The sequence below is a fragment of the Bufo bufo genome, chromosome 4 (genome assembly GCF_905171765.1).
Source record: "Bufo bufo chromosome 4, aBufBuf1.1, whole genome shotgun sequence".
In the NCBI taxonomy this organism is placed as follows: Eukaryota; Metazoa; Chordata; class Amphibia; order Anura; family Bufonidae; genus Bufo; species Bufo bufo.
Window position 1 is genome coordinate 476,061,644 of NC_053392.1, and position 20,019 is coordinate 476,081,662.

A 20,019-nucleotide genomic window follows, 5' to 3' on the forward strand; every position below is an offset into this window, starting at 1 on the left:
AAAACCAAGGGGCTCCCGCAGCTCTGTCTCTTCATGCTGTGCATCCACCCTGTCCCTTAGGACAGGAAACAGAACTGGCATGTTGGGGGTTGTACCTCCCTTTTGAAGAGGCTGTGCTTCCTGTTTCCTGTCCTGAGGAAGGGGGCGGATGCTATCCATGGGTGCTGTCATAGGCGAGGGGGGAAATAGTCTTATTTTTCATGTACTATCGATTAATGTAAAGTTTGTTAAAAAGTTAGTGACTCTTTAATTCACAATCTCCAAAGGAAGAAAATATCTGAACTTACAGTAAACTCCCACAAATTCAGCAATGACAGGATAAGGCTACTTTCACACTTGCGGCAGAGAGATCCGGCAAGCAGTTCCGTCGCCGGAACTGCCTGCCGGATCAGGCAAAATGTATGCTAACTTAAAAATGCCTTAAAAATGCCTGATCAGTCGAAAAAATGCATTGAAATGCCGGATCCGTCTTTCCGGTGTCATCCGGCAAAAATGGATCCGGCATTTATTTTTTCAGTCTGCGCATGCGCAGACCGGAAGGACGGATCCGGCATTCCGGTATTCTGAATGCCGGATCCGGCACTAATACATTCCTATGGGAAAAAATGCCGGATCCGGCATTCAGGCAAGTCTTCAGTTTTTTTTTCGCCGGAGATAAAACCGTAGCATGCTACGGTTTTATCTTTTGCCTGATCAGTCAAAACGACTGAACTGAAGACATCCTGATGCAAACTGAACGGATTACTCTCCATTCAGAATGCATGGGGACATACCTGATCAGTTCTTTTCCGGTATAGAGCCCCTGTGACGGAACTCTATGCCGGAAAAGAAAAACGCAAGTGTGAAAGTAGCCTAAGTTGTGTGTGGTTGTCAAGTCCCTACAATCATAGTGCCTACCTGATTATCTGATCTAATGAATCTGATCTTATGACTATCTACACACATTTTCTCTCAATAACTATGCTTGTATCATCATCCGGCATTCAACTTTTCTATTCCATCATAGAAACAGAAAATCAAAATGTGAGCTGGAGGCGGATCAGTCACATGACACCAATACCGCCTGGCAGATCCCACTGACTAAATGGAACTCTTTGTCTTTCTGTCATGGTGTCTTATGATTTTACCACATTAAGTTGTGCAATATACTATGCTATTTTGCATGTCATTTTTGACACATCCTCCGACAAAGACTTCAATGCACGCAGATGTGAACAAAGTCAGAATAGTGAAACTGACATTTAAGAAAAAATATATAATGAAACAAAAATTACATAAGTTAATTCCTGTTTTACCAAGTGTTTCTCAACAACTTCCTTCATACTGCAGCGAGACCTTATTTTACACTGAAATTGTTAGCAGAACTGTCAGTAGGCAAATATGGACATTTCAGGAGATCATGGTAACGGTCTACCTCCGGTGTGACATAAGCATACATGCCAAAAACAGAGCGGATGTACAAATGCCATGCACTTCACCATATCAGTCACATTTCATGGCAGTTCAAAGAAAGCTGTGCAGTAAAGATGAATTTTTGTAACAAATGTTTATTTCATTAGAACAAGGGGATGGTACTATGTATCAGCACATAACATGGCACTTCCACTGCAACAGCCCAGGTGGCAGCAAGTTTGTTTTCTGTTAAAGGGGCTGCCTCACCAAAAATATTCTGCCGTTTTCAAACCAGCACCTGGATCTGAATACTTTTGTAATTGCATGTAATTAAAAATGTTGTATAGCCGCCAAGATATTCAATAAAATGTATCTGTATAGCACCACCTGCTTTTTTTTCTTATTATTTCTTTGTCCTGCTCACTGAGATGGCCGCACATGCTCAGTTTCATCCTTCAACTGCCTCCTGAGCTGTGATAGGGAGAGCACTGACACACCCCCTGAGCTGCAGCAGAAAAGACACTCCCCTTGAGCTGCCAGCTTGATATAAATGAAATGAATGGGGAGATCTCTGGACCATGTGAGGTACAGGGCTGGTTCTAGCTTTGTTAGAAATAGATTGTCATGTACTTTATGGTGTTGATTTTCATTTTCTACATCCATCATGGGATAACTCCTTTAAGAGGTTTTTCATGAAATTTCTAGCCATCTACCTACATGATGTACATCCACAAAGAAATCTCAACGGAATCCAAAATTAGTGCTCTCCCAAAACTTTTAGTTAGTCCAAAATATTTTAGGCCTAGTGGCCAGTGTGAAAATTGCAGGATTTTTTAAATATAATACCATGAAAAAAACAAAAACCACAATATTCTAAAAATGTTTTACATAAAATGTGATTTCAAGAGGTATTCCAGTTATAACAAGTTATCCTCTATCCACAGGACAAAGTATAACTATTTGACCTGTGGATGTCCTACAGCTGAGACCCCCACCGATCACATGAACGGGGGCCCTGGAGCCCCCCCTGAAATGCACGGAGTGGCTGGTCTGAAAAGTGCCCTCTCCACCGCTCTGAGACATGAATAGAGCGGTGATGTGCTTTTCCAACCAGCCCACTCCATTCATTTGAAGGGGGGCTCCATCGATCTGACAGTTAGTTCTGTGGATAGGGGATAACTTGTTATAACCAGAATACCCATTTAAAACTACATAAACAGGCCATTTTCGGATGACAAATTCACTTAAAAAAAAAAAAAGAAGAAGACTACAATTAGAAAACATACCAGCCTAAATATACTCTGGTTTACACCATGAATTCCTGTAAATTAGGGATGTCCCGATATTTTTTTAAGGCTGAGTACCGATACTTTTATTTAAGTACTCAGCGATACCAATTATAACAATGAAATAACACATTTATTTTGTGACCATTGACCAACCTAGGGGTCATAGGGGAGATTTATTAAACCTTGTACAAAAACAGTGGCACAGTTGCTGATAGCAATGAAAAAAATTAAAGCTGGAATTTGATTGCTATGGACAACTGCTTTACTTTACCTTTGTACAAGGGTTAATACATTTATAAATGGGCATAACAGTTTTTTCACAACCAATGTGCCTCCAGCTGTTGCAAAACTACAACTCCCAGCATGCCCGGACAGCCTTTGGCCCGCCGCCGCCACCCCCACCACTGATCATCTGAGACACGGGACGCGCCGCTGAACGGCCATCAGGTATCGGCAGTGGTATTGCAACATTTGCACGAGTACAAGTACTCGTACAAATGTCCAGTATCGGTCCCGATACTGGTAACGGGACATCCCTACTGTAAATATAGGTCACTTGATTATATCTACCACATCAAGACCTACAGGTCATGTCTTTATGGTCTCCTGTGCTGTAGTCACAATCCAGCATAGTGAGGTCTCTACCTGGAAAGTGCCGCCTGACCGTATGCATCTAACCGCCACTTTCAGTATGACTCTTGCTAAAAGTGTAAGTGACAAAAATCTGTTTTTCCTGTGCTTTCATTAAAACTTTTGATATGTTACAGGGACATATCAAAAGTTTGGATTGGAGAGGGTCTGAGCTCCGAGACCCCCATTGATCTCTAGAATGAGGGGACCAAAGCACTTTCTCTCTCTCCACACTGCAGGACAGGAAGGTAAAGGGACCCAGCAGAAAGTCTGTGGGACTGTCTCGTGCAATGAGGAGCGTAAGCGCGCTTCTCTGACCTCATTCTAGAGTTCGGTGGAGGTCCAAGTGCTCAGACCCACAATGATCTAAACTTTTGATATAGTGTTTATAGGTCGGCACTCCGGTATTCATAAGGGCGGGTTCATATTACCGTTATGGATTCCGTTTTTTGTTGTCAGTTATAACGGAAAAATAAGGGAATCCATAAGACGGAAGACAAAACGGAAGCCTTTAAGAGGCATTCCATTTTGATCCTTCATAATACAAGTCTATGGGCAGCATGACGGATCCGACCTGGCTTCCATTATGCACGAGTCCAGTCCTGCATAACTGAAACCACCACGGATCCGTTATGCTGCCCATATACTTGTATTATGACGGAATGCAAAACGGAAGCCTTTTAAAGGCATTCAGTTTTGCTTTCCATCATAACAGAAGTCTATGGGAATCATAACGGATCCGTCTGGTTCACGTTATGCAGAAAAAAAAAAAAAAGAAAAAAAAGAAAAAAAAAAAAGTCTTGTTGACAGGACTATATTTTCAGTCTTGCATAACGGGAACCAGATGGATCCGTTAAGATTCCCATAGACTTCTATTATGACGGATCAAAACGGAATGCCTCTTAAAGGCTTCAGTTTTGACTTCCGTCTTATGGATTCCGTTATTTTCTGTTATAACGGAATTCATAACGGTGATGTGAATCCGCCCTAAGATGTGGTGCTCGCGTCTAGGAGAGGCGCTCTGCAGATATATGAAGAACAGACCGGCACTCACTGATTGATGCTCTAGTGTGTTCTTTATTGTTACATATTAAATCGTGACACGTTTTGGCTTCAGAACCCTTCTTCAGACATATGTCTGAATAAGGCTTCTTAAGCCGAAACGCGTCATGTTTTAACTTGTAACAATAAAGAACACACTAGAGCATCAATCAGTGAGTGCCGGTCTGTTCTTCATCTAAACTTTTGATATGTCCCTATAACAAAGTACAGTGCCACTTTAAATCAACTGCCCTGCTGTTTGCTCAGAGAGGGATTCACACAAATTATCTTGTTTGCCAACATTTAGATTAACCTGTACCTTCTATATGTTTAGATTCATTGCAGCATCTTTATTATACTTATACTCAGAATCCAAACCACCGCTAAGGGCCATATGTTCTTCAATTAACAGAGTACAAGTGCACTGCCTTTGAAATAACGTGCTTAATATTTGCTTCCGAAAATTACATGATTTGGGATTAAAGTGCATTTCCTAGTTTTGGCTCAAAGTAACTGATGATAATTACTGATCAAAGACTAACCGTGAAAGCAGCCTTAGGTCTCATTCACACAGCCGTTGTTCGGCCGTTCCGTGCATTGGGGGCCGCAGTTTGCGGTCCCTAATGCACAGGCACCATCCGTGCGACTGCCGCAACGGATCCAGACCCATTCAACTTGAATCCGTCCACATCGCAAAAAAATAGAACATGTTCTATTTTTGTTGGGTGCGGAGGCACGGACAGAAACCCCACTGAAGCACTCCGTAATGCGTCCGTGGGGTTACGCACCGACCTTCCGGATTGTGGACCCATTCAAGTGAATGGGTCCACATCCATGATGCAGGGTGCACACGGCCGGTGCCCGCATATTGCGGACCCGCTGTTACAGGTACGGATGAAAAACGGCCGTGTGAATGAGCCCTGAAGGTACTATTACACAGCACGAACATCGTACCGATTCTCGTGCCTGCGAGCGGAAATGGATGAGAATTGTGTAATAAGTATGAACGATTGAAAGAGGAGCGTCCATCGTGATCCTTCAGCATGCTATAAAATTATTGTTCGTCGTTAATAGATCCGTTCGTATAATATGTAGTTGTTTAGTTGCTAAAGATCCACTGCATGATTTGGAGGAGCGGAAATAGGTGTCGCTTTTGAAATTTACATGTTTTTTTCCCATTGGCTATCTTGAAACGGAAATACGTTACCGGATGGTAAATGGGACATACAGTGGGTGGTACAGTAGTGGGTTATCAGGACGTCATCCATTGTCACACCTTTTATTCAACCTGAAGACCAACCATCTGTCCACCATCTTTACATGTAATACCAAACAAACGATTTAAAAGCGAACGACAGATGATCGCAGGTAGGAATGATTATCGATGCGCATAATAAAGCGAAAGTTTCGTCCCTAAGGAGTCGCTACATCGTTTATTGTGATCTGTAGGACATCCGCTAGTGTAACAGTACATTTAGGGTCCATTCACACGTCCGTAGTGTATTGCGTGTAATGCGGACAGCACACTGTGCTGTCCGCATCCATGCCGTCCCCATAGAGAATTAACGGGTCCGCACCCGTTCTGCAAAATTGCAGAACGGATGCGGACCTATTTGCGGACGTGTGAATGGAGCCTTAGGCCTAGTTCACACTTCAGGGATTTGGTCGGTGATTTCATCAGTGATTTTGAGCCAAAACCAGGTGCGGCTCCAAACACAGAACAGGTGCAGATCTTTCCCTTATTCCTTATGTCTGTGGAGGCTCCACTCCTCGTTTTGGCTCACAATCACTGTAGTGTGAACTAGCATCCGCCTGTGCGCTAGAACAGCCACAGGCCCAGAGCCTGTATGTACAGCGTGCGCTAGAACAGCCACAGGCCCAGAGCCAGAGCCTGTACAGCGTGCGCTAAAACAGCCACAGCCACAGGCCCAGAGCCTGTACAGCGTGCGCTAAAACAGCCACAGGCCCAGAGCCAGAGCCTGTACAGCGTGCGCTAAAACAGCCACAGGCCCAGAGCCAGAGCCTGTACAGCGTGCGCTAAAACAGCCACAGGCCCAGAGCCAGAGCCTGTACAGCGTGCGCTAAAACAGCCACAGGCCCAGAGCCTGTACAGCTTGCGCTAAAACAGCCACAGCCACAGGCCCAGAGCCTGTACAGCGTGCGCTAAAACAGCCACAGGCCCAGAGCCAGAGCCTGTACAGCGTGCGCTAAAACAGCCACAGGCCCAGAGCCTGTACAGCGTGCGCTAAAACAGCCACAGCCACAGGCCCAGAGCCTGTACAGCGTGCGCTAAAACAGCCACAGGCCCAGAGCCAGAGCCTGTACAGCGTGCGCTAAAACAGCCACAGGCCCAGAGCCAGAGCCTGTACAGCGTGCGCTAAAACAGCCACAGGCCCAGAGCCTGTACAGCGTGCGCTAAAACAGCCACAGGCCCAGAGCCAGAGCCTGTACAGCTTGCGCTAAAACAGCCACAGCCACAGGCCCAGAGCCTGTACAGCGTGCGCTAAAACAGCCACAGGCCCAGAGCCAGAGCCTGTACAGCTTGCGCTAAAACAGCCACAGCCACAGGCCCAGAGCCTGTACAGCGTGCGCTAAAACAGCCACAGGCCCAGAGCCTGTACAGCGTGCGCTAAAACAGCCACAGGCCCAGAGCCTGTACAGCGTGCGCTAAAACAGCCACAGGCCCAGAGCCTGTACAGCGTGCGCTAAAACAGCCACAGGCCCAGAGCCTGTACAGCGTGCGCTAAAACAGCCACAGGCCCAGAGCCTGTACAGCGTGCGCTAAAACAGCCACAGGCCCAGAGCCTGTACAGCGTGCGCTAAAACAGCCACAGGCCCAGAGCCTGTACAGCGTGCGCTAAAACAGCCACAGGCCCAGAGCCTGTACAGCGTGCGCTAAAACAGCCACAGGCCCAGAGCCTGTACAGCGTGCGCTAAAACAGCCACAGGCCCAGAGCCTGTACAGCGTGCGCTAAAACAGCCACAGGCCCAGAGCCTGTACAGCGTGCGCTAAAACAGCCACAGGCCCAGAGCCTGTACAGCGTGCGCTAAAACAGCCACAGGCCCAGAGCCTGTACAGCGTGCGCTAAAACAGCCACAGGCCCAGAGCCTGTACAGCGTGCGCTAAAACAGCCACAGGCCCAGAGCCTGTACAGCGTGCGCTAAAACAGCCACAGGCCCAGAGCCTGTACAGCGTGCGCTAAAACAGCCACAGGCCCAGAGCCTGTACAGCGTGCGCTAAAACAGCCACAGGCCCAGAGCCTGTACAGCGTGCGCTAAAACAGCCACAGGCCCAGAGCCTGTACAGCGTGCGCTAAAGCAGCCACAGGCCCAGAGCCTGTACAGCGTGCGCTAAAACAGCCACAGGCCCAGAGCCTGTACAGCGTGCGCTAAAACAGCCACAGGCCCAGAGCCTGTACAGCGTGCGCTAAAACAGCCACAGGCCCAGAGCCTGTACAGCGTGCGCTAAAACAGCCACAGGCCCAGAGCCTGTACAGCGTGCGCTAAAACAGCCACAGGCCCAGAGCCTGTACAGCGTGCGCTAAAACAGCCACAGGCCCAGAGCCTGTACAGCGTGCGCTAAAACAGCCACAGGCCCAGAGCCTGTACAGCGTGCGCTAAAACAGCCACAGGCCCAGAGCCTGTACAGCGTGCGCTAAAACAGCCACAGGCCCAGAGCCTGTACAGCGTGCGCTAAAACAGCCACAGGCCCAGAGCCTGTACAGCGTGCGCTAAAACAGCCACAGGCCCAGAGCCTGTACAGCGTGCGCTAAAACAGCCACAGGCCCAGAGCCTGTACAGCGTGCGCTAAAACAGCCACAGGCCCAGAGCCTGTAGAATAATTGTTCTTTTACATAGACTGATAAAGCGGGCAATTATAAAGGGCATTTGTAGAAAGGTTCGTTCCCGATAACTGATCTGTGTAAAAGGTGTCGCCGATCACCCACTGCTCTTTTATCAGGTGATCATGACTTCCTGGTGACACTTAGGGCTCATGCACACAAACCTATTTTATGTCTGTGTCGGCTCCGTTTTTTTGGGCCCATATGCGGAACCATTTACTTGAATGGGACAGTAAACAAAAAAAAAAAAAAACGGAAATTAATCAGTGTGCATTTTATGTCCATTCCGCAAAAAAATAGAACATATCCTTCCTATTATTGTCTGCATTACAGACAAGGATAGGACTGTTCCATTAGGGGCCGGCTGTTCCGCAAAATGCGGAATGCACAGGGCCAGTAACCGTGTTTTGCGGACCGCAAAACAACGGTCGCCTGCATGAGCCCTTAAAATAATGGTTCCTGTGCTGCAGACTGCAGCTTAAACGGGATCTGCTGCCCAGGAACAATTTCTATAGAAAATCATATCGATCCCCCAAACATGTAAACACAGCCTCATCTCCGCTGACGATCAGGCAATTATAAGGATCATTTGGTTTGTTCCCAATAATGGTCTGTGTAAAAGGACCTTAAAGGCTCTGTATCAAATATCAGTGCGAACTGGACTCCAAAGTGAATAATTACAGCAGAACACTGATTTATACCGGGGTTACCCTTTAAACGATTGGCATACAGAATGATTTTATCTAGAAGTACAAAGTGTGGAAACGGTACAAGTAATGCACAAGAAGACGTTTCATAAAACCCCAATCCTCAGCGGATTGTCATACGCCCAACGTGCCTTATGTAATGTGGGATGTTACTGTACAGCAGGGACTGAGGCTGGCCACCCTGGCGATCAGCTGATCTGATACACACTATGTGACTACGCAGTACATGGCTGTGCCCCGAGCGCCGGCCGTGCCCTCGTGAGGCACATGGATGGCAGTAGTCCTGATCATTCTGTTTCACTGGTGTATCTCAGGCACCGCTGATTTATGGCTCTGTATTATACAATATATTTTTCGGCTGACATTATCTGTTGTGTGTGATTACTGCCATAAATGCCTATTATAGAATAAAACAATTAATCTGGACAAAAACCATTTCTGATTTCTAACGAGGGGACTCTGGACTCGGCAGATCACATATCCTCCAATAGGAGCACCCGCACTTTTCAGTTCCTGGAACTCCCCAACTCCAGGGGGCGCTACACTCCGTCTCATTCATAGCCATTTGTTTCCAGTGATGTGTCACATTACGTGACGAAGTCTCTAAGGCCACTTTCACATCTGCGTTTTGGGTTTCCAGTTTTGAGATCCCGCGGAGGATATCAAAAAGCCAATGTATTGTGAATGGGGCACACTCTGCCCAGGATGCATCAGTGCGCATTCCATTTTGTAACCAGACATAAAATGGCAGCAAAGCAGCGGTTTTGTGTCCGGTCATCGAAGCGGAACAAATTGGATCCGTCACAAAAAACAAAACAAAAAAAAACCAACAATGTAAGTCAAAGGTGCTGGATCAGTTTTTTTTTCTGATTCGGAAAAGAACTGATCGGTCACCCACTGACTTAGGCTACTTTCACATTAGTGTTTTAGTTTTCCGGTATTGAGTTCGGCCATAGTAGCTCAATTACGGAAAAAAAAAACACTTCCGTTTTGTCCCCATTCTTTGTCAATGGGGACAAAACTGAACAGAACGGAATGCTCCAAAATACACTCCGTTCTGTTCCCATACCGGAGAGCAAACCGCAGCATGTTGTAGTTTGTGGATTCCGTCCTGGGATGTGGAGCAAGACGGATCTGGCATGACCCCCAATGCAAGTCAATGGGGTTGGATCCGTTTTCTCTGCCACAATAGAAAACGGATCCGTCCTCTATTGACTTTCAATGGAGTTCATGACGGATCCGTCTTGGCAGTGTTAATTAATCCAACCGGATCCGTTCATAACGGATGCAGATGGTTGTATTATCAGTAACGGAAGTGTTTTTGCTGAACTCTGCCGTGTCCAGTAAAAACGCTAGTGTGAAAGTAGCAAATGTTTTTAGGGTACTTTCACACTTGGGGCAGAGGATTCCGGCAATCTGGACGCAAACTGATGGCATTTGTCAAACTGATCCAGATGCGGATCCATCTGACAAATGCATTGCAATACTGGATCCGTCTCTCCGGTGTCATCCGGAAAAAAACGGATCCGGTATTAATATTTTTTTTTTGCATTTTTAAAGGTCTGCGCAGACCGAAAAGCCGGGACTAATACACTTCAATGTAAATTATTGTCGGATCCGACATGTGTTCAGTATTTTTGGCCGGAGAGAAAACTGCAGCATGTTGCGGTATTTTCTCCGGCCACAAAACGTAAGAGGGACTTAACTGAAGAATCCTGAATGCATTAGGATAAAACTGATCAGTTTTTTTCCAGTATTGAGCCCTTATGACGGAACTCAATACCGGAAAACAAAAACGCTAGCGTGAAAGTACCCTTAGTGACGGATCCGCAAGTGTACGGAACGGATGCATCAAACACAACAGAACCGTTTTGGTCCGATTTTGAGATCCCCTGAGGGATATAAAAGAAGCCCAAGCCGAAACTAGAGGGTTTTCAGACTTTCTGGTGGAATCCCCCTGAGTGCAGCCACTTACCTGCTATGTCCCACAGCTGCAGTCGGACCAGGGTCTTGCTGTCCCAGTTAATGACTTTGAGGGCGAAGTCCACGCCGATGGTGGCCCTGTAGTGCTGGGAGAAGAGCTGGTGCACATAGCGCTTGATGATGCTGGTCTTGCCCACCCCCAGCTCCCCGATGACCAGCACTTTGAAGAGGAACTCCCTGCGCTCGGGGGCGCCCGCTCCCTGCTCCGCGCCCGCCGCCGTCTCCCCGGCCATGGAGTCGCAGACTGAGGCAGCGAGAACGCGTCTGCTTGTGAACACTGAACAGACTAGGTCCGCATCCCCCTCACTTCACGCGCACCGCTTCACACGACCGAGGGAAACTTCACTTTTCTTTCACACAAACTTTATTTATTTTTTTTCCTGCTTTTTCTCTCCTCCCAGTCTGTCAGCGAACCAACCACCTGCAAGTCACAGGACAGGAAGCCTGAGCCCCGGGCAGGGAGGAGGAGAGCTGGGAGGTGCGATGTACTAAGCGTGGTGAACGAGCGTGAGAGCTGACAGGAAGGACACACTGCCTACCTGCTACAGGACAACCCACCCCACCCCACACACTGACCACAACTGCCCATACATACAGTGCGCTCTCTGACACTTCAGGCCTCCCAAGTGTCCCTCTTTTGGACCCAAGTCCCTCTTTGCTCCATAAATGCCCCTCTTTTTGATCAGAGGTATAGATTTTGACTATTACATCCACAAGTTTGACCCAGAAAGTGTTTGGTTCCTCTCTGTATATTAGAGCCCATCTTGTATATTATTTGTCTTGTATATTATTTCATTGTTTGATGCGCTTTGAATTTTAGAAACTTTTATATTCAGATTATGTTTGTGCCATTTCGTAAGAGAAAACCATGGAACTATATTGATATGCAGAAAAAAAATCTATCAAAGCGAGCGATAAGCGTCCCTCTTTGACCGGTCAAAAAGTTAGGAGGTATGCCTTCCACACCTGTCTACAGGCTGCAGATCTTTTAGATATGGATTTGCTCATACAGACCTGACATTAAAGGGGTTCTGCACTTTGTTTAAAATGATGGTCTATTCTCTGGATAGATCATCAGCATCTGATCGGTGGGGGTCCGACACCCGGGACCCCCGCCGATCAGCTGTTTGAGAAGGCAGCAGCGCCGCGGCCTTCTCGCTGTTTACCGCTGGCCGAGTGACGTCACGACTAGTATCACTGGCCTGGGCGCGGCTAAACTCTGTTCACTTGAATGGAGCTTAGCCCCGCCCAGGCCAGTGATACTAGTCGTGATGTCACTGGGCCAGCGGTAAACCGTGAGAAGGCCGCGGTGCTGCTGGAGCGCCGCTGCCTTCTCAAACAACTGATCGGCGGGGGTCCCCGGTGCCGGACCCCCGCCGATCAGAAGATGATGATCTATCCAGAGGATAGATCATCAGTTTAAACAAACTGCAGAACCCCTTTTAGGCTGCATTCACACGTCCGTGGTGTGTTGTTGACCCGCAAATTGCGGGTCCGCAACACACCAGCCCGGCACCCCCATTGAAATGCCTATTCTTGTCCGCAAGCTGCGGACAAGAATAGGATATGCTCTATCTTTTTGCAGAGCTGCAGACCCAAAATCAGGGCACTGTGTGCTGTCCGCATCCATTCCGTCCCCATAGAGAATGAATGGGTCCGCACCCATTCCGCAAAATTGCGGAAAGGATGCGGACCCATTTTGCGGACGTGTGAATGGAGCCTAAAGAGTAACTACACTTTTTTTTTCCATTTTTGATATGTCATGAATACAGAATGCATAGTAAAACATCGCTGGAGGGGTTAAAAAAAATAAAAAATAATTTAACTCACCTTAGTCCACTTGATCGCGTAGCCCGGCATCTCCTTCTGTCTCCTTTGCTGAACAGGACCTGTGGTGAGCATTTTACAGGTAAAGGACCTTTGGTGACGTCACTCTGATCATCACATGATCTTTTACCATGGTGATGGATCATGTGATGACCGGAATGACGTCACCAAAGGTCCTGTTGCTGCACAGAGATCAGATGAAGACAGAAGGAGATGCCGGGCTACGCGATCAAGTGGACTAAGGTGAGTTAAATTTTTTTTTTTTTTTTTAACCCCTCCAGCGATGTTTTACTATGCATTCTGTATTCAGAATGCTATTATTTTCCCTTATAACCATGTTATAAGGGGAAATAATACAATCTACAGAACACCAATCCCAAGCCCGAACTTCTGTGAAGAAGTTTGGGTTTGGGTACCAAACACGCGCGATTTTTCTCACGCGAGTGCAAAACGCATTACAATGTTTTGCACTCGTGCGGAAAAATCGTGGGTGTTCCCGCAACGCACCCGCACATTTTCCCGCAACGCCCGTGTGAAAGAGGCCTAAGGGGGCATTCACACGATCATATATATTTTTTGGTCTGCAATTCATATGCATTCCGCAAATTATAGAGCATGTCCTATTCTTGGCCACAAAAGCAGGCCAAGACCCATTGAAGTCAATGGGTCCTCAAAAAAACCCAGATATAACACAGACATGACACAGATTTTGCGGAGCGCAAAAATTTACCTTTATGTTTTCCAAACAGAAAAGATACTGACCTGCGGTGTGGATATTGAAATAAAAAGCACGTCAATCGTTTGTCAATTTCGGTGCTGATTTTATCATTTTCAGGGCAAAGAAATCCAGGCCAAATCTGCATCAATTTCCAAGACAAAATCTGCAAGTAAGGCCTCATGCACACACAAGTCCGCAAATCACATCCACAAAATACAGATGTGGTCAGTATGCCGTCTGCATTTTATTTGCAGATCCATTGTTTTCAATGGGTCCGTAGCCTGCTTTTTGTGAACATAGTCTGTCTTTTTGCAGAACAGATGCGGAAACATACAGGGCCTAAAACATGCAGATTTTGGTGCGGAAACACGGCAAAATCTGCGCAAAATTCTACACAGAAAATCTTCATAAACTACACTCTGATGTGCACACAGCCTCAGTTCGCAGTCCGCATGGAAACAGCCGCCCGCCTGTCCTGTGAATGGGCCCTTATTCACATTATTCACAGATTTTTCTTTAATCCCTTCATGATGCAGCAATTTTCAGTTTTTGTTTTTCACTCCCTGCCTTCCCGAAGCCGTAACTTTAATTATTTTTTACTGTTCACATAGCAGTATGGGGGCTTGTTTTTTGCAGGGTAGTTTTTGCTTTCTAATGGCACCATTTAATATTGCATATAATGTAAATAGGAAGCTGGACAATAATTCCAAATGGGGTGGAATTGAAAAAATAAAACACAATTCCGCCCTGGTTTTATGGGTTTCGTTTTTATGGTGTTCTGTATGTGGTAAAACTGACCTGTGCCCTTCAATTTCAGGGTCTATACGATAACAGTGATACCATTTATATAGTTTTTCTTGTATTTTAATACTTAAAAAAGAACTTTAAAAAAAAATAATTTTCCTTCTCATCTCCATATAATGACCATAACTTTTTATATTTATGTCTACAGAGCTGTGCAGACCGAGCTGTAGTTTTCTGTGAAACCATTTCTGGAGTAAGTATGACTTTTTGATCACTTTTTATAAATTTTTATGGAGGAAGTTAAGCAACAAAAAAAAACGACTAATCGTCCATTTAATTTTTTTTTATTACAGTGTTCACCTTATAGGTTAAATACATATATATTTTCATAGTTCAAGTTTTTTGTGACACAGGAGTACTAATGATCTTTATTTTTTTATTGTTTAATTATATTATTGGGAAAGGGGGTTGATTTGAATTTGATTTTTTTTTTTATATTTTTTTTATTTTTTTTTTGCAATCCACCCTAGGGGACTTGAACATGTGATCATTAGATCACTTCTCACATACAATACTATGCTTTAATACAGTAGTATACGGGAAATGAAAGAGATTGTCCGGGTTCAGCTCTGAACTCAGACATATCCCCACTCTCACCCCTCCGGCCCCCTGATATGAGCATCAGAGCATTTTGTGCTCCGATGCTCTCCCTTGCCCTGTGCTGTATAGTGCAGGGCAAGGGCTTTTTTGTTTACAATGGCACCCTGCTAGGTGAAGGCTTCCATCCAGCAGTATTCCCGGTGACATCACCAGCTCTGATGGGCGGGCTTTAGTGCTGCTCTAGGCATTTTACAGGATAGGGCAGCGCTAAAGCCCACCCATTAGTGCCTGTCTACAGGCTGCAGATCTTTTAGATATGGATTTGCTCATATAGACCTGACATTAAAGAGTAACTATACTTTTTTTTTTCAATTTTTGATATGTCATCGCACCTCCTCCCTGTTCAAATTTTGAATATCAGCAGCCTAAGGGCCCAAGAAAACTCCAGGCTGCTGATGCAGATCATTGACTTGAATGGGTTCGCAATCCGCAAAATGTAGGACATGTCCGATCTTTTGCGAAGCAAACATAGGGATCAGAAGCCGACGGAAACACTTGGAGTAGCTTCAGTGGGCTATCGGTTACGTGCTTCCGCACCACAAAAGATAGGACATGATCATGGATCCATTCAAGTCAATGGGTCTGAACCGCAATACAGGATTCACATGGCTGGAGGCCCTGCATTGCGGGACGCTATTTGCGGTCTACAACACGAGCACGGAGACCATATGGTTGGGTGCATGAGCCCAAAGGGTACGGCCACACGGTCAGGAGCGCATTCAAAAGAGGGGAAGTCGTATCTGTCCTGTATACTTTCTCTTCATTTATGATCCACTCCTGATTTTGGCTTCCAAAACTGCATCAGTAAACCTGACCATGCGGCCGTACCCTAAGGGGGCATTCACACGATCATATATATTTTTTGGTCCGCAATTCATGTGCATTCCGCAAATTATAGAGCATGTCCTATTCTTTGCCACAAAAGCAGGCCAAGACCCATTGAAGTCAATGGGTCCTCAAAAAAAAATAGATCTAACAAAGACATTACACAGATTTTGCGGAGCGCAAAAATGTACCTTTATGTTTTCTAAATAGAAAAGATACTGACCTGCGGTGTGGATTTTGAAATAAGAAGCACGTCAATCGTTTGACAATTTCGATGCTGATTTTATCATTTTCAGGGCAAAGAAATCCAGGCCAAAGCTACATCAGTTTCCAAGACAAAATCTGCAAGTAAGGTCTCATGCACACACAACCGTATCCGTTTTGCAGTCCGCAAATCACATCCACAAAATACAGATGTGGTCAGTATGCCGTCTGCATTTTATTTGCAGATCCATTGTTTTCAATGGGTCCGTAGCCTGCATTTTGGGAACATAGTCTGTCTTTTTGCAGAACAGATGCGGAAACATACAGGGCCTAAAACATGCAGATTTTGGTGCGGAAACACGGCAAAATCTGCGCAAAATTCTACACAGAAAATCTTCATAAACTACACTCCGATGTGCATATAGCCTTAGGGCGTACTCACACAATAATGTGACGGTCATGCCTGTTTTGCAGACCGTAAACTGCGCATCCGCAAAATATGGACACTGGCCATGTGCACCCCAAATCATAATGCGAACCCATTGACTTCAAAGGGTACAAGATCCGCTCGCTCCGTACAGTAGTCAAACAAAGTATTATGCGAATCGACTTCGGATGTTTCATCCGAAGTCGATTCGCTCATCCCTATTGGTGACCATAAAAGCTGAACTATGTAAATAGGATTTTGTAAACGACTGTTATCAAATCACACTAGTACAAATGATAACTCACGACTTAAAGGGTTCCTCAGGCCAGCCTTACTAGATGGTCTGTTTTGCCAGCATTTTCCATTTCAATTACAACATACCTTAGTAGTTTATGTAGCCAGCAGTGTCTTCATTGTAAGTTTCATAAAAATGCAGACCGGAAACTGCTTAAGCTACAGTACATAAATTAGTAAGATGAAAAATAGACTGTGCATCTGTTGGTTTACAAATTTACAACTGCTGTCTTGAGAACTCGGGTGACCTTTCAATGTATAATGTTGGCATGCAGTTATTTATGAGGCATTTCATTTCCCAGTGGATATAACATTCCTTTTTCTTTCAAAGTAATTACATTGTAAGTAAAATACTGGTTTTAGCACCTAAAAATACAAATCACTGTTCACCACTCCAACCGAGTGCAACAGTTATTTGGCAGGTGCAGTGGCGTCAACAAATACAAGACACCACAGCCATCAGCTGTTCTTAGGCCCCTTTCACACGGGCGAGTATTCCGCGCGGATGCGATGCGTGAGGTGAACGCATTGCACCCGCACTGAATACCGACCCATTCATTTCTATGGGGCTGTTCAGATGAGCGGTGATTCTCACGCATCACTTATGCGTTGCGTGAAAATCGCAGCATGCTCTATATTCTGCGTTTTTCACGCAACGCAGGCCCCATAGAAGTGAATGGGGTTGCGTGAAAATCGCAAGCATCCACAAGCAAGTGCGGATGTGGTGCGATTTTCACGCACGGTTGCTAGGAGACGATCAGGATGGAGACCCGATCATTATTATTTTCCCTTATAACATGGTTATAAGGGAAAATAATAGCATTCTGAATACAGAATGCAAAGTAAAATAGGGCTGGAGGGGTTAAATTTTTTTTTAAAAAAATTTAAATCACCTTAGTCCACTTGATCGCGTAGCCGGCATCTCCTTTGTTGAATAGGACCTGTGGTGAGCATTAAGTACCGTTACAGGACCTTTGATGACGTCACTCCGGTCATCACATGGTACGTCACATGATCTTTTACCATGGTGATGGATCATGTGATGACCGGACTGACGTCATCAAAGGTCCTGTAAGGCTACATTCACACGTCAGTATTTTTCTATAATCCGATTTTCTGTCCGTTTTTTGCGGATCCGTTGTTCCTGAAAATGTTTCCGTATGTCATCCGTTTTTTGCGGATTCGCAAAAAACGGAAAGATGTCTAAATTTAAGAAGCAAATAAAGTTGTTTGGATTTCTTTGAAAAAAAGTGAATAAAAAGACAAGATATGATTACCTCAGGTGCCATTTTCTTTGGTTCATCGTGAGGTAAAGAGCTCTGTGTGGAAATTTTGCTGTATAGCCATTTTTCCGTGCATACTCTCCTGCGATAACATGCCGAAGGATATTTGTGGAGTTCTGTTCCATTGGGTCCTATTTCGCTTATTTGGACAACAACCAGCAATTTTGGAAGAAGAACCGGAGAGGAGGAGACACTGGATTCATCCCATTGTTGCGCAGAGAATTCAAAAGGGACAATTTCATACACTTTATAATGATCTGCGTCAAGACCCCTTCAAGTTTCACAATTTTTGCCGTATGTCCATGGAGTCATTTGATCACCTTTTGTCGTCTCTCCACCCTGACCTTAACTTCATGGACACTAGCATGCGGCGCAGCATCTCTGCCGAACAAAGGCTTATTGTCACGTTGAGGTAAGTTTTTATCGGTAATGTGAATATTTTGTGTATTTTAATTGAACTAAACAAAATTTTTTTTTTCCCACAGATTCCTTGCAACTGGAAATTCGTTTGCATCGCTGCACTTTGAATTTTTGCTAGGGATCTCAACTATCTCTGGGATTGTCTGCCATACGTGTAAAGTCATATGGCAGCGACTCAGAGATGCGGTGATGCCCACCCCCAAGGCGGAAGATTGGCTTCGTATCGCCGAGGGTTTTTTCCAATCCGCGCAGTTTCCAAACTGCATTGGGGCACTGGACGGAAAGCACATCCGTGTGAAGAAACCGCCTCACTCAGGGTCCCGGTTCTTCAATTACAAACAATATTTTTCTGTAGTGCTGATGGCCTTGGTTGACAGTAACTACAAGTTTGTAATTTTAGGTGATAGTGTTTTAATTTTTGGTGTTTTTTTTTTGCTATTAAATACCTTCAAATACCTCAAAATAACATTAGTCAAAAAATGATCAAAATGTAATTTTGAATTGTGTTTTTGAAACCCCATTTTCTTTATTTTTTCAACCAATAAAAATGTTTAAAAATTGTGTTTGCGGTTAATTTTTAGAACTATATGTTATTAACGTTAATTCTATAAATAAAAATTAATAGACTTATTTAAATGAAAAATGTCATTTATTTTGGCAAACAATTTTTTAGGAAAGGAAAAAATTAAAGGTCAAAAAGATCCCTTGTAAAAGGGCCAGGGTTGGAACTTGGGAGACGAGTTGCCTGAGAAGACCTGGGGTGTCCAGCCTCGAATTGCAAACTCCCCAGGGATGAGCTGTCTCCGTGATGGAATCGAGATGGGGGTGGATTCTGTGAAAACATTGGAGCATATGGCCTCCAATTCAGCATTACATCTCGGTCACGCTCTAAATTGTGCACAGTTTCGATTGGTTCTTGTGGACCTGCAAATAGGTCCATCAACAGTGCCACAGCAGATAGACACCGAGCTTTTCGTTCTTCGGGTATTTTTTATAGTAAGGGCACGAGACTTTTAACCATCGTTTCATCCGCACTCTCACCACGATTCTGGTTTAAATAGTCCATAACCCTTGCTTCAACAATGGCTCGAGTATCTAAACCAGAATCGTGGGGAGGGGGACCCCTACGTCTACCCGAGGAACGAGGCTGGGTGCTTATCTGCTGTGGCACTGTTTGAATTTCCGGGACATCCTCCATGACTGTTTCTATTGGGGGAGTTTCATCCGTGGATGGAGGGGCCGATGGGTTTTCTTGTGAAGCTGGCCCAGATGGTGCTTGGTCAACCTCCGGAGCACTGCTGAGGTTATCAACGGTCCTGTAAAATATTTTCAGAAGTATTATTAAAAAGTTAATTATTCAAGAAAAACAAAAAAGTTAAAATGATTATTATTTGACAGACATGCAGATCTGGGAAACGTCAAGCAATTTCCGACCTACATTTCCCATAATTTCCGAACGGCATACAGAAATCCTCTTAATATGAGCATTGTGGGAGTTGCTAGTTGCCAACAGTTTTATGCATGACGCAGGGTCACTATCCAAGCTATTGGATATGAAAAAACCATAGGCCCACTGCTGACGAGAATAACTGATTCTGTCTGGATAGATTGACTATCTAGTTCAACTAAACCCACAGGATTCCTCACTCAATGAGTGTTGTCCAACTAAAACTCGCACGTTGGCCTACTGTAAGCTGATAGCTGTATGCTGTTTGGGCATGCTGGTAGTTGTA

At 45.1% G+C, this 20,019-nt stretch overlaps 1 protein-coding gene across 1 annotated transcript in view; it reads right to left on the minus strand.

Annotated features, from left to right (window-relative positions):
* The window catches only part of RAB32 (RAB32, member RAS oncogene family), a 73,444-nt gene extending 62,138 nt beyond the window's left edge, over positions 1-11,306 (minus strand). The window contains 1 exon segment of the mRNA XM_040429506.1: positions 10,877-11,306. Within this exon segment, the coding sequence (XP_040285440.1) occupies positions 10,877-11,117 (241 nt within the window). The 5' untranslated portion in view covers positions 11,118-11,306.
* Positions 11,307-20,019: the final 8,713 nt, after the last annotated feature.